The 13,319-nt window shown below is 39.7% G+C and overlaps 1 protein-coding gene and 1 long non-coding RNA gene across 7 annotated transcripts in view; one reads left to right on the top strand and one right to left on the bottom strand.

Moving 5' to 3' along the window:
* Positions 1-13,319, bottom strand: part of PCNT (pericentrin) — a 228,943-nt gene that overhangs the window by 51,378 nt on the left and 164,246 nt on the right. For all 5 annotated transcript variants that reach the window (XM_039495311.1, XM_039495308.1, XM_039495309.1 and 2 more), the window contains 4 exons: positions 12,882-13,052; positions 7,628-8,761; positions 5,237-5,398; positions 2,086-2,646 (listed from right to left, as the gene is read on the bottom strand). In XM_039495311.1, the coding sequence (XP_039351245.1) occupies positions 2,086-2,646; positions 5,237-5,398; positions 7,628-8,761; positions 12,882-13,052 (2,028 nt within the window). The remainder of the gene's footprint in view (positions 1-2,085; positions 2,647-5,236; positions 5,399-7,627; positions 8,762-12,881; positions 13,053-13,319) is intronic.
* Positions 2,225-13,319, top strand: part of LOC120374906 — a 41,629-nt gene continuing 30,534 nt past the window's right edge. The window contains exons 1-4 of one of the 2 annotated variants that reach the window (XR_005586329.1): positions 2,225-2,363; positions 5,632-5,727; positions 6,288-6,367; positions 9,609-9,710. This is a non-coding gene — a long non-coding RNA (uncharacterized LOC120374906). Of the gene's footprint in view, positions 2,364-5,631; positions 5,728-6,287; positions 6,368-9,608; positions 9,711-13,319 lie in introns of those variants that run through there. The other variant, XR_005586330.1, reaches the window with a different exon arrangement.

The raw sequence follows: 13,319 nt of genomic DNA, 5'->3' as shown, positions 1-13,319 counted from the left end.
ATCCAGCTGCACCCTCCTTACTATTTAAAACCACCACTAAATGACTAAGTTATTACAAAACGTCAAATCAGTTATTGCCATAGTTAAGGCTACGTATAGAGTTCCTTTGGAAGCTTCTTCCGCCCATTTTCACTTGTTTCTAATGGTCGTAAAAATTTCCCTTTAGGGCTGAAGTTTTCTATGCTTGGTCATAGCCAACATGTGAATTTTGGGGGGATTTTGAGTGAAACCCTTCAATTACCTTTCAGTTATGGGAGAATTGGGGAAACTATAATATTAAAAAGATATTTTTACTCTCCTGTTACCCAAAATGTTGAACAAAATGCCTTATTTTTGTGAGGCAGAGAGGATATGGCAGAAATTATAAGTGACTGAAAAAAATCACCTCTGATGACACTCAGTAGGGGCATTAGCTGAGATGTGATCAGTCCCTAGTGAAATCCTGCTCACGATGGGAACACAATCAGAGCAAGGCAAGTTCTACATTCTTCCTGCCGGGGCCAGATAATGGCAGGGCTACTCTACTCCTAAGACAATCTCATGAGTGAAATTGCAAAATGTTTAATTGAAATTTCACATGTGAAGTCTTTGGAATTGTTGCAGGATTCACCAAATTTTAAACTTTCATTTAAAGAAAAACTGTTATTTTTCTGCTGGCAAAAAGGTCCGTTCTGCTGTGTAATTACCATTCAATTACTATACATTCAGTTAAGTACTAAATCTTTATTAAAAACTCAAAAAGCATCCCAATGCTTATCAGAGAGATTGCTGATGACTATTTACAAGGAAGAGTGATCTTATGGGTATGGTACTGGACTGGGACTCAAGAGGTCTCAGTTCAATCCCCAGTGTTGCCACTGGCATTCTGGGTGACCTTGGATCAGCCAGTCGCTGGGAGTCTTTCCACCAATTTGAATAGACATTGGATCAGGCTTTCTGTATCTCAGCTCCCCATCTGCAAAATGGAGATGATATTTCTTTTCTGCCACCCTTTGCCTGACCTGCCTTGTCTATTTAGATTATAAGCTCTTCAGGACAGGGACTCTCTCTTACTAGTGTACGTACAGCATGCCTACCACAATCTACGTTGGAGCCTTTAGGCATTACTGTAATATTATCAATAATGAATTATAACCTCTACCAAAGGCAACTTCCTGCAGTACTCGCAGCTGAGGCTGTGATAGGTTATCTCATATTCAGGGCTTGGTCTGTGATGAGATTTCAATATCACACTACAGTTTCCAATAGACTCTGTACATTACAACTTAGTAGATACATAATTATAACCACTCATCCAAGAAGAAAGCATGAATACATATAGAAGGTAATATATAAGCTATTTAGAGCAGAGTCTTTGTCTTTTAATGCAATTGCACAGAGCCTAGAACGCTGCTGGCACCACTAGAATATAAATAATACTGCCTTTAACAGAATCAATTACCATAGCAATTTGGGAAGAGACTCCTCAAACAAAACCTGTCTTTTAAAAACTGAGTAAAAACAGTTAAAGGCAGACAATTGTTGCAGTAAGTTAAAGACTCCCATGACAACAGGTAAACACTTCTTTGAGTGCCATTGATTACAAGAGGAATTTCATCCCAACAGTCACATTACTTTATTGTGGCCTTCCCTTTTGAATTGCCAGGCCTAACACACCAAGTCCCATCTCTGTGAACTTTCTGCAGCTGCCAGAATACTATGAAGTTCCAAAATAAAACCCACACTCTATTACCATTATTTATATTACAGCACCAATCTACAGTCATGTCGAAATAAAGCCTCTACCTTGAGGGGCTTACAGTTCAATTTAGTTTTCAGGGAACTAATTTCACTTACAGAGAAAGAGCAGTGATAAAATGATGTTTCAATACAGCCTAATGTATGCCTTCACTGTCTCCAGCCAGGAGATGAACAAATAAAAGATGACTGCTATGACACAGTATTTATTCTTCTTGATGTATATTTACCCAGATTAGTTTCCATGGTAACAAACAGAGCACATGACCCAGCAATAAAAACTTATTGGTTGAGGGAGGGGAAGGAAGGATCTTACATTTAATATTTTTTTAAAACCCTGATAATTACCAGAATCCTTTTTTCCGTATTTTGGTACTCAGGGATAGAGTAGGTACTTTCAGAGAAAGCTGGAGACTTTAAATCTAGTCTGGCCACTGCTTCCTCATTGGTATTAGCATACAGACTTTGATATCCCAACAGCCCAGGGGTGTCTCCTTGTACGACAGATGATTTGTTGTGCTTCATTTCAAAGTCTGTGCTGTGTACACTATCAACTTCTGAGAAGGGTGTTAAGTGAAGACTTGGTTGAAGTTCTATGCTTGTCTCCTGCTTTCTCACAATCTCAGGTGAGTCCCATGAAGTCATGTCCATGACTAAATGTTTAAAGTCCTTGGGAGTCTCTTTATCATGCTCTGTGTTTTGCGAAAGATTGTTCAACTTGCATTTCATAGAGTCTGGAGTTTGATGAAATTCCAAGATTTGCTGACAGTGTTTTTTCAGATCTTGCAGCTCTCTGGCCTTGTCTGTCATCTCTGCTTCCTGAATCAGGAGTGTCTCTTGCAGTTGCTTAATCTGAGTTTTTAGATTTCTGCTGTGAGTCTTCAAGTCAGCTATAGCTGCATCTTTCTCCTAGAGTGAAACAACACACATGCCCATCAATCTTCTGTTTCCTGAATTCAAATAAAAGTTCCCAAAAGTGCAAAAAATATTCAGCTTCTGAGAAGATTCTTTTAAAATGAAATATCAATTTTTTATTAATCCTAGCTATGATTTCAAGACCTCAGAAATAATTCAACATACTTTCTCATGCCAATTTTGCCTCTCTTTTACCTTCAAGCCAAGATAAATTAATGCATCTAACTCTTCAGAATAGCTACTGTAGTAAAACAAAAACATTTAATAAAGATTATATTAGTACACTGCACAACAGCAATGTGTAAAATAAACTGTTGATGTAAATTTTGTTAATTACTTCCCTTTTGGGTTTCACTAGTAGCTGGCCAAGTTGTTTTTTGTTGTTTTATTTTTAAACAGAGACATCAAAACACATTACCACTGGTATATGTGACATACAGGGCTTTCGTTGGAAAGAAGGGAGTTTCCCATCCACTTCTACAGAACTGAACTATTCATTAAAAAAATTAAATTGATCCCTTGTAGTTGTGAAGATTACATTCATTTGACATTAGGAAGGTTAACGAATGCAGGGTTCCCTTTCTAAATACAAAAACAATAGGAGTACTTGTGGCACCTGAGAGACTAACAGCTACTCCTGTTCTTTTTGCGGACACAAACTAACATGGCTGCTCTTCTAAACACAAATTGCTAAGGTGGTTTACAAAAGAACAGAACACGCATGTAGGGACAAAACCAGAAAAAGTAAGGCACAAAATAAGTTACACCTAGCAAGGGACATAAAAGGCAATATGAAGAGGTTCTTTAAATACATTACAAGCAAGAGAATGACAAAGGAAGTGAAGGTCCTCCACTTAGCAGGGAAGGAGAGCTAATAACTGATGACATCAAGAAAGCTGAGGTGTTTAATTACTATTTTGCTTCAGCCTTCAATAAAAAGATTAATGGTGATCAGATACTCAGCACAATTAATATTAACAACAAGGGAGAAGGACTACAAGCCAAAATAGGGAAGGAACAGGTTAAGGAATATTTAAATACGTTAAGATGTATTCAAGCTGGCACGGCTGATGAAATTCATCCTAGGGTACTTAAGGAGCTAGCTGAAGCACTCCTGGCACCATTAGAATTATCTTGGAAAATTCATGAAGGACAGATGAGATCCCAGAGGACTGGACAAGGGCAAACTTCGTACCTAGCTTTAAAAAGACAAAGAGGACTCAGTGAATTACAGACTTGTGAGCCTAATTTTGATACCTGGAAAGATACTGGAACAAATTATAAAACAATCAATTTGTAAGCCGCTAGAGGGTAACAGGGTCATAAGGAATAGCCAGCATGGATCTGTCAAGAACAAATCATGCCAAATCAACGTAATTTCCTTCTTTGACATGGTTCCTGGCCTAGTGGATGGGAAGAGGCAGTAAACATGATAGATCTTGATTTTAGCAAGGCTTTTGACACAATCCTACATGACATTCGGACAGTGATTAATTGTTCTCCACGTCCACTGAAGGTAGGACAAGAAGTAATCAGCTTAATCTGCAGCAAGGGAGATTTAGGTTAGATATTAGGAAAAACTTTTTAAACTATAAAAGTAATTAAATTCTGGAATAGACTTCTAAGGGAGGTTTTGGAAGCCCCAACATTGGAGGTTTTTAAGAACAGGTTGGACAAAAACCTATCAAGGATGGTCTAAGTGTACTTGGTCCTGCCCCAGCACAACAGGCTGCACTTGATGACTTCTGGATGCCCCTTCTAGTCCTAGTTTTTATGATTCAATGCTCCTGTCACGAAACTGCCCTGAGGCTCAAATCCTTCACCCAAGTGCACAGCCAGTCTGTGCACAGTAGAGTTCCTATGAAGTTTGGAATCAAGGCTACCCCACAGGCTGCTCTGTAACTGCTAATCTAGCCTCTTGGCTACTGTATTCCATCCACACTGTGGCAGAAACTGGTGCATCCACATATTGGTGGACCCAGCAACCTTGCCCCCAAATTTTAGTTCTGCAGTAACCCACAGAGAACACATGCATAGCAGCATATAACATGTCAGCCATCCCCAGACACTTACACACCTCTTACCAATCACATGAACACGCAGTACATGTATGTCAAGCAATGGCAAGAAAGTTAAGTATTCTGGCTAGTAACCTACTGGATGATTCCTCAACAGCTTCCTGAGCCAGTAGAACTGAATCTTCTAGTGTCATACTGAATCTGACCCAGCATCTTTCTAGCCTTCTATATTTATAATAGTAGCTTCTAAAAATACGACAATGATGAATAATTAAGTACTAAAGGATATATAAAATAATATACAAAAAGCCTTAACATGAAGAATACAGACAACTTGTGGACATCTGAACAGTACTTCAACCGTTATGATCTGAGATTCTACAGATCTCATTTCCAACACTGCCATCTGGATCTTATTTCTATCTGAAGCCTTTGCTTTAATAACCAAGACTCAAATATTCTCTTGGAAACCACTTTAATATTAACAATTGGAGAAAACTGGCAATGATGAAAAATGTGCCAAATTAGCTCTCAGTCCCTTTCACCTCATTACTATTCCAACGTACCTTTATGTCCTCCAGTATTTTACCAGTCTGTTCTTCACTTAATTCTAATTCCTTTTTCACACAGGCTAATTCAGACTTAAGTTCTTCCTGATGCAATGTCATCTTTGTGATTAGATCTTTGTGGTTTTCGGAAGTGTTTGTTGCCTCTAACTGTACTAGAATCTGTAAAAGAAAAAACAATTGTAGGTGCTCTTTTAAAAAGTGAGCCGTTTCCACATTGGTGGACTTTATTTTCTGTCAGTTTTGGAATTCCTATCCAAGCATCAACTACAATAACTGTCATTTAAAAAAAGTAAACTCCCATAAGCAGCAACGTTTCTATAAAAGTGTTGATAACTTATGGGGTTTAAACAAAAATGTGTTTCAAGTTATTATTGTATTTGTTTATTTTACAGAAGGCAGAGAATGAGGACAGATACACGTCACACACTGGGGAGGATTGCACCACACAATCTTCAGCACAACCTGTGTGGTTCTGCTTATAAATCCAGGTGTGTATTTCGTATTAGCATTGTACCATCAGCAATTTGAGCTTCTAGTAACATTAACCAATGACAATCTGAGATCAAATAATTCTATTCCTATTTCAGGATAGCGATATCAACACTGCCTTCCTTAATGTTGATGCCAACAGAATACACGTTTGCTATTTATTATATGACTCATTACAAGAAAGGTCTGAGGGGAAGTATAAAGCATATGTTCTAAGCATGGCTGTATATAAAACTGTCACCCCTCTTTAATGTTTTAAGAAGCTGAATAAATGCAACATTTGGACAGGCCATGTGGTCTAGTGCTTAGGGCAACAGACTGAGCTCAGACACCTGGATTTTCATCCTGGCTCTGCCCCTAATCTGCTGTGTGACCCTCACCTCACTGTGCCTCTTTTTCCCTCCCACCCTCTGTCTCGCTCATCTATTCGCATAGTAAGTCCTTTACAACAATCATACCATGTGCCCATACAGTGTGTAGCACAACGGGGAATTGATCTCCATTAGGGCCTCTAACTACAGTAATACAAATAATTATAAAAACATTTGTTTTGCTTAAGGATTAAGACTTTCTATAACCACTTAAGAAGGTGCAGACCCATTGCACAGAAGCACACATCTACAGAGGAACAACATATATGTAAGTGAATGTAGGCAGTATCAGTATTTGTCATGTCCAATGTGTACCTGAAGAAAACAGGAACGCAACATCAGTGAAGTCTAACTAAATTCACTATTGCTACCTAAGTGATAAGCTACAAAAGCCTAACTACTGAAATCACTCCAAATGTTAACAGAGTAATTTCTCAACCTATAATGAGCTACACACAGTTGTGATGTTTGCACTGTGAAGTAGCATGTGAAAGCAGAATGATGTCACTATAATGTTTTATGACATCATGACAGGTGTGCATGCATGTTTTATATCAGTAAGACCGTAATTAATGATCAGTTGTTTTGCCCTGAATTGGACATTGCAGAGACTGTAATAATGCAGAGAAGCGTTTTGCCTAATCCATCTAGCATAATTGGTATCTGGTCTAAAAAAGCCACTTTCCTGCCAATCTGACTTTTATATGAGTATAGTTCTTTTGAAGGGGGAATCCTAAATCACAGAAAGGTTTCCACCCCATATGTGCATTCATACACCCAACCTCTCTCCCTCCGAGAGTGCTTAACCAGAGCAGGTTTGCTATGCATGCTCCTGATACCACAAAGCACTCTTGGCTCTACTCCACCACCTTAGAGAAGCCTTAACCAGGCAGCAAATGTGTGCATAATTGGCACCTGCAGGGCAAAGCAGAATATGCTCCAGAGAAGTGCTCTCCAGGTTAGGGCATCTCATGAAATTAACTGAGATCAAATGATCTTCTCTGATCAACTGATTCTACACAGAGAGAGGAAAAGGGAACCTTGGTGATAAGTGTCCTCACAATTTTTCAGCTGTGTCAAATTTTAGAGGTGAGCTACCAAAAATGTGTTTTTAAGACTACCAGAAAACAAGCGTTCGTTTATCAATGTTTATCAATGTTGATTTCCTTAGCTTATCTAGGTTGACACTATTTGTGCTCATGACACTTACCTTCACACTTTCTTAAAATCCAGAATGGTGGAGGAAATCTACCACCACTGTAAATTTTATCCTTAGTGAAAGCACCAAATACCTCAATCTACACGTTTTATGCAGTGACAGCCAACAGTCACACTAGCACCAACACAAGTGAATTTAATACTAGTTAGTGTCCAGTGTCAGAATAAAGTTTCTAACATTACAAGTTAGTAAGATCAGACAATAAATCTCTTTTAGACTTACCCAGAGAGATAAATACAAAATTTACTACATCAGAGCTGACTTGTCTCTTCAACATTTAAAAGAAGTTGTTAAAAAAATAATGCATACCAATGTATCACTTTGGGAAACCGACGCTGCAAATGACTGATCAGCATTTGCTCCTGTCTCTTCTCCCAATTTCTCCATTCCATTGGTATGAACTGGAACCTCGCCTTCTTGTTTTAAGACCAGTTTATGAAGTTTAACTTCTTGATCATTACTTTGATACTTTTCTTTGTAGGATTCCAGCTGTGAATAAAGGTCATCTCTTTCAGAGCGCAGGGCTTGGCGTTCTTTCAAAAACTCCTGGATCTGATCTTTCAATTTTATAGCATTTGCTTGAAGTTCATCTATTTCTCTCTGGTAAACTACTTCTTTCTGATTCAGTGTTTGAACCTTGAAATCAAGCCTGGAGACTTCCGATTGAAGGGTTTGAACTTCTTCAGCCTCCGTTTTCTGATGCAGATCCTTTTTTAACAGTTCATCTTCAAGTCTTGCAATCTTTTCTGCTAGGTGCTGTAATTCAGCTGCCTCCACTACTCTCTGCTCTGCTACTGTCTTAATCTGCAGATTGCTCTCTAAAAGAAGTGCTTCTCTTGCTCTCAGTGTATCTTCAAGCTCCTGAATGCGAGTGGACATGATCCCCATTTCACCATCTCTCTGAGAGAGGTGTGTTCTTAGAAGGCTGTACTCCTCCTGAAATGCATCATACTGTATTTTTAGGGACGTTAACTCTGCCAAGTGCTGCCTTGAAGACTCCTGTACATTTTGAAGATTTTGCTCTAAAATTTCCACCTCCATTTTAAACTGAGATTCTTTTTCTTCAAGCAGCTGCTGCAGGGCTTCTCTAGCAGTTGAGACAAGTTCTAATTCTTCCTGAAGCTCCTTCAGTTTGGAATGTAGCAATACAGTTTTCTCATTCTTATCTGAATGCTCCTGAAAATCTAGTGATCCTTTCTTCAATTCATTCTGAAGGTTCTCTGCCTGCTCCTCCAACCTAAGCAGGTTAAGGTTATCTTGGCTGTCACTAACTTCATGACACATGGGTCCAAGTTGTACCAGCTCCTTTTGAAGCTTCTCAATTACTCCATGAAGCTGCTCTACCTCTTCTGCTTTATCCCTATGCAGTCTTTCCTGGTCACCACGAAGGTGCTCAACGAGTAGCCTGAGTTCATCAATTTCAGATTTTCCGTTTTCCACAACCTGAGAGAAAGAACAAGACTGAAATGCCAATGGTACACAGAGTTACTTCTGTTGAAGTATCAGAATTCCCACCATTGAAAAATTAATTTACCAAAACAACATATGTGCAATTTCAGTTACTAGAAGGACCACATCTTCAAAGCAGCCAGTCAATAAAACAGATTTAATAAGGGCAAGGTTTGAAAACTTTACCTGGCGCCTTGTAGCTAAAACACTAACCTCATTAACAGACATGAAAAAAGCCGGCACTCCCAAGCACAGTCCAGAGTGAGAAAGCCAGTACATCCACTTCCCTCCCTCTCATAGCTGGAAAGAGTGGGACCTCTCAGTTTCCCCAAAGAATGCTGTCCATCGACCTGACTTGCAAGGACAACCCCATCCTTTCCCCCCAAAATGAAAGCTTTCACAATAGCTTAATTATTAGTGTGCTCACTTTAGTTCAATTTTCCTTACTCTTCTCGCAGCTGAAAAAGATAGACTTTGAATAGCTAAATATTTATTTTAAGTATTAGCATACCCACATAACGTATACTATATAATTACATACTACTCACTAGTGTTTTAAAGGGGGTTTTGTTACATATGATTTTTAAAAATTTAATGAAAATATATGTCTTTTCAACAAGTATTTAACTCCAAGACTAAGAACTAAGCAGCTTCTCCCCGGAGCAGCATGTGCCGTAAGAGAGAGGGTACAAATCATACCAAAACTGAGAACCCCACATTTGGAAGGGGAAGCTAACAGTAGCATAGGGACCTGAGGTGGAGGAAGAAGGGGAGTGATCCCTTTGGTAAGGTTGATATCCAGGGGGATCTGAGTTTTCCCTTGGCTCTTGTCTCATTACAGGTTTTGGCGGCCATGTTCACCTAGCCATGCTACACTTCTGCCAATCTACACGTCTGTGAGAAGAGGATAAGTTGGAGCTATGCAACAACCTGAGCTGCAGAGATTTTCACATATTTTCCTTTGAAATAAAAGGAAGAAATACATGGATCTAAGTCAGCAACCTGATAAAATGGCAGCTAACTATTCATAATTCATTAGCTGAAGTGATTAGAGTTCAGTTCACTTTTAAATACCCCAATATTATCTAGAAAAAGTGGTACACTGGGACACCTTTTAAAAAGCAACGTCCTGATAACATGATTTTTTTTTGTGTGCACACTCCACATTTTGAGCCTGCAAAAGAGAAAAATCACTCACAACTTTGGTCTTATGGTACTATTGGGAACCTAGTTAGCAAGATGAGTGAATTAGTTTAATTGGGTATGCTCTCATTTATCCAAATGGCCTGAGGGATCGCCAAAAGTTTTGGATAACTGAGTGATTGGCTAAATGGAAGTGCTATTTTGAGATGCAGTTTCAAAACACTTAATCAATGATCTGAATGATGGGATGGATTGCACCCTCAGCTAGTTCGCAGATTACACTAAGCTGTGGGGGGAGGTAGATACACTGGAGGGTAGGGATAGGGTCCAGAATGACCTAGACAAATTGGAGGATTGGGCCAAAAGAAATCTGATGAGGTTCAACAAGGACAAGTGCAGAGTCCTGCACTTAGGACGGAAGAATCCCATGCACCGCTACAGGCTGGGGACCAACTGGCTAACCAGAAGTTCTGGAGAAAAGGACCTGGGGATTACAGCAGTGTGCCCTTGTTGCCAAGAAGGCCAATGGCATATTGGGCTATATAAGTAGGAGCACTGCCAACAGATCGAGGGAAGTGATTATTCCCCTCTATTTGGCACTGGTGAAGCGACACCCGGAGTATTGCATCCAGTTTTGGTCCCCCACTATAGAAGGGATGTGGACAAACTGAAGAGAGTCCAGCCAAGGGCAACAAAAATTATTAGGGGGCTGGGGCACAGGGCACTGGGATGAGGAGAGGCTCAGGGAACTGGGATTGTTTAGTCTGCAAAAGAAAAGAGCGAGGGGGAATTTGATAGCTGCTTTCAACTACCTGAAAGGGGGTTCCAAAGAGGATGGAGCTCAGCTGTTCTCAGTGGTGGCAGATGACAGAACAAGAAGCAATGGTATCAAGTTGCAGTGGGAGATGTCTCGGTTGGATATTAGGAAACACTATTTCCTAGGAGGGTGGTGAAGCACTGGAATGGGTTCCCTAGGGAGGTGATGGAATCTCCATCCTTAGAGGTTTTTAAGGCCTCGCTTGACAAAGCCCTGGCTGGGATGATTTAGTTAGTGTTGGTCCTGCTTTGAGCAGGGGGTTGGACTGGATGACCTCCTGAGGTCTCTTCCAACCCTAATATTCTATGATTCTAACACAGATTCTCCCCTCCCCCCCAACATTGTCCTTCAAAGCTGCTCTTGTAGCTGAATTAGGATCAGGTCTCACTAACTGCTCAGAACCCACCATATGAATACATTGCACTAACAGGTGCTAAGAACTGAGAAGTTATTAGCATATGATTAACATAGGGAGACATGGGGGGCGGGGACACTATGGATTTGGATATCTAGGATTTTTGGATAAAGGGAATTTGGATAACTAAAATTATACTGGTTTCAGAGTAGCAGCCATGTTAGTCTGTATCCGCAAAAAGAACAGGAGTACTTGTGGCACCTTAGAGGCTAACAAATTTATTTGAGCATAAGCTTTCGTGGGCTACAGCCTACTTCATCGGATGCACAAAGTGGAAAATACAGTAGGAAGAGACAGACAGAAAGACCGACCAACTGATCGACCATGAAACAATGGGTGTTATTCATACACACACTGATGAGAGTGATCAGTTAAGGTGAGCTATTAACCTTAACTGATCACTCTCGTCAGAGTGTGTATGGTAACACCCATTGTTCCTATATATATCTTCCTACTGTATTTTTCACTGCATGCATCCAATGAAGTGGGCTGTAATCCACGAAAGTTTATGCTCAAATAATTTGTTAGTCTTTAAGGTGCCACAAGTACTCCTGTTCTTTCTGTGGAATTATACTGTAATTAGTGCTGCACGATTAAGTTTGTTATCCTTAGAGAAATTATTATTCTATAAACTATTATTTATCATTTCTATTATCGTAGCACCTAGAGGCGCTGGCTGGAGATCAGGACCCCACTGTATTAGGCAATGCCACCATCTTCCCTTACAGAGGGCAGATTAGGCTGAAAGGGAGCAAATTTTGGACTACATGGAAAACGGTTAGGCTGTAGGGCAGAGTAAATATCATTTCTTTACTTTATTAATTTTGATTTAATATTTTAAGAGACACCCAGCCCAGACTGACACCCATTAAATACAACGCATGACGATAAATAAAAGCAGCAGCAGGTCCCTCTCAAAAGCAGCTTGTCAATCAAACAACAAAACAAAATATCCACAATAGCAAATCCCCACTTCCACCGAGTCTCACAAGGGATCCTTATAAATGACCTCTCCTAAATGTGGTCTTGCCTATTTTGTAGTTGTGTTACTGCATATGGCACAAAAAAAACTTCACCAAAGACAGGAAAGGACCAGAGAAGGGCGACATAACACAAGTGGTTAGAATTATGGTGGGATTTACATAATTGATTGCTAAAATCAGGAATTCCTGTCCTGGAAATTAAAGGCACATCTGTTTTTTTACCCCACTTGACAATACATAACAAGAGAACACAAAATTAAAAGGCCAGTAAATTAGAAATCAACAAAAGGAAATGTTTCTTTACCCCATTTATAATCACATAGTGGGACTGACGAATACTGGAGGTCATGAAAGTGAATATTGTGCCTTGGTGTTTTTCCTAAATTTGATAATTGTGTGGATACTAACATCTGTAGTTACACCAACCACGGTAATAAAATTAATCAAATCTAATGTTCAGGCTAATCCCTGGTAGGGAGCAGAAACGAGTTCTCCCACTCCTGTGCACAGCACTGTGCAACAGGCTATAGGCTCTTCGCTTATTTTAAGCCTCCCTTTGTAGCACTAGCCACTCCCTAAGGAAGTAACTCAATATGGGAAACTGTTTCTCCTGAAGACAGTAACACTACTCACATGCTAATCTATTTTCTTGAGGCAAAACATCAGATCTATTCCACCTGTAATATCACACACACTCACACTGTAATACCACTGTTCCCCCATATTAAGCAACCAGTATCTCAAAACCATTCTCACCTTATTGTCTGTGGCACCGTCCAGTTCACGCTGGAGTCTCTCAATCTGCTCATTCAAATGATCAATTTCTTGATTCTTTTCCTCAAGCAAAGCCTGTGGGAACTGCAAAACTGCTGATTCACTATTACCCACATTCTGACTTTGCATCATGTGGAGTTTTGCTATGTCCTCCTGATTGAAAAAGGAAACAATCTGGATCATGAAAGGACCATCCATCCCCCTTATAATATGAAGGCAAAACTGTGCTGATTTTTGTCAGTATTTGATTTTTAAGTCCTACAAACTCAAAACAGTTAACACTATAAGGCAGCCTCTTTCTGCTAAACAATTTTGATTACACCCTTACTACTGATACATCGATTTTCTCCAATTCCCCTCTCTATTTCTCTCCCAGGAGATTTTTCTTAAACTATGATTTCGTTTAGATTCTTGAGTCCT

The sequence above is a fragment of the Mauremys reevesii genome, linkage group 11 (assembly GCF_016161935.1).
Source record: "Mauremys reevesii isolate NIE-2019 linkage group 11, ASM1616193v1, whole genome shotgun sequence".
Taxonomy (NCBI): domain Eukaryota; kingdom Metazoa; phylum Chordata; order Testudines; family Geoemydidae; genus Mauremys; species Mauremys reevesii.
This window is presented reverse-complemented; position numbering and strand designations above follow the sequence as displayed.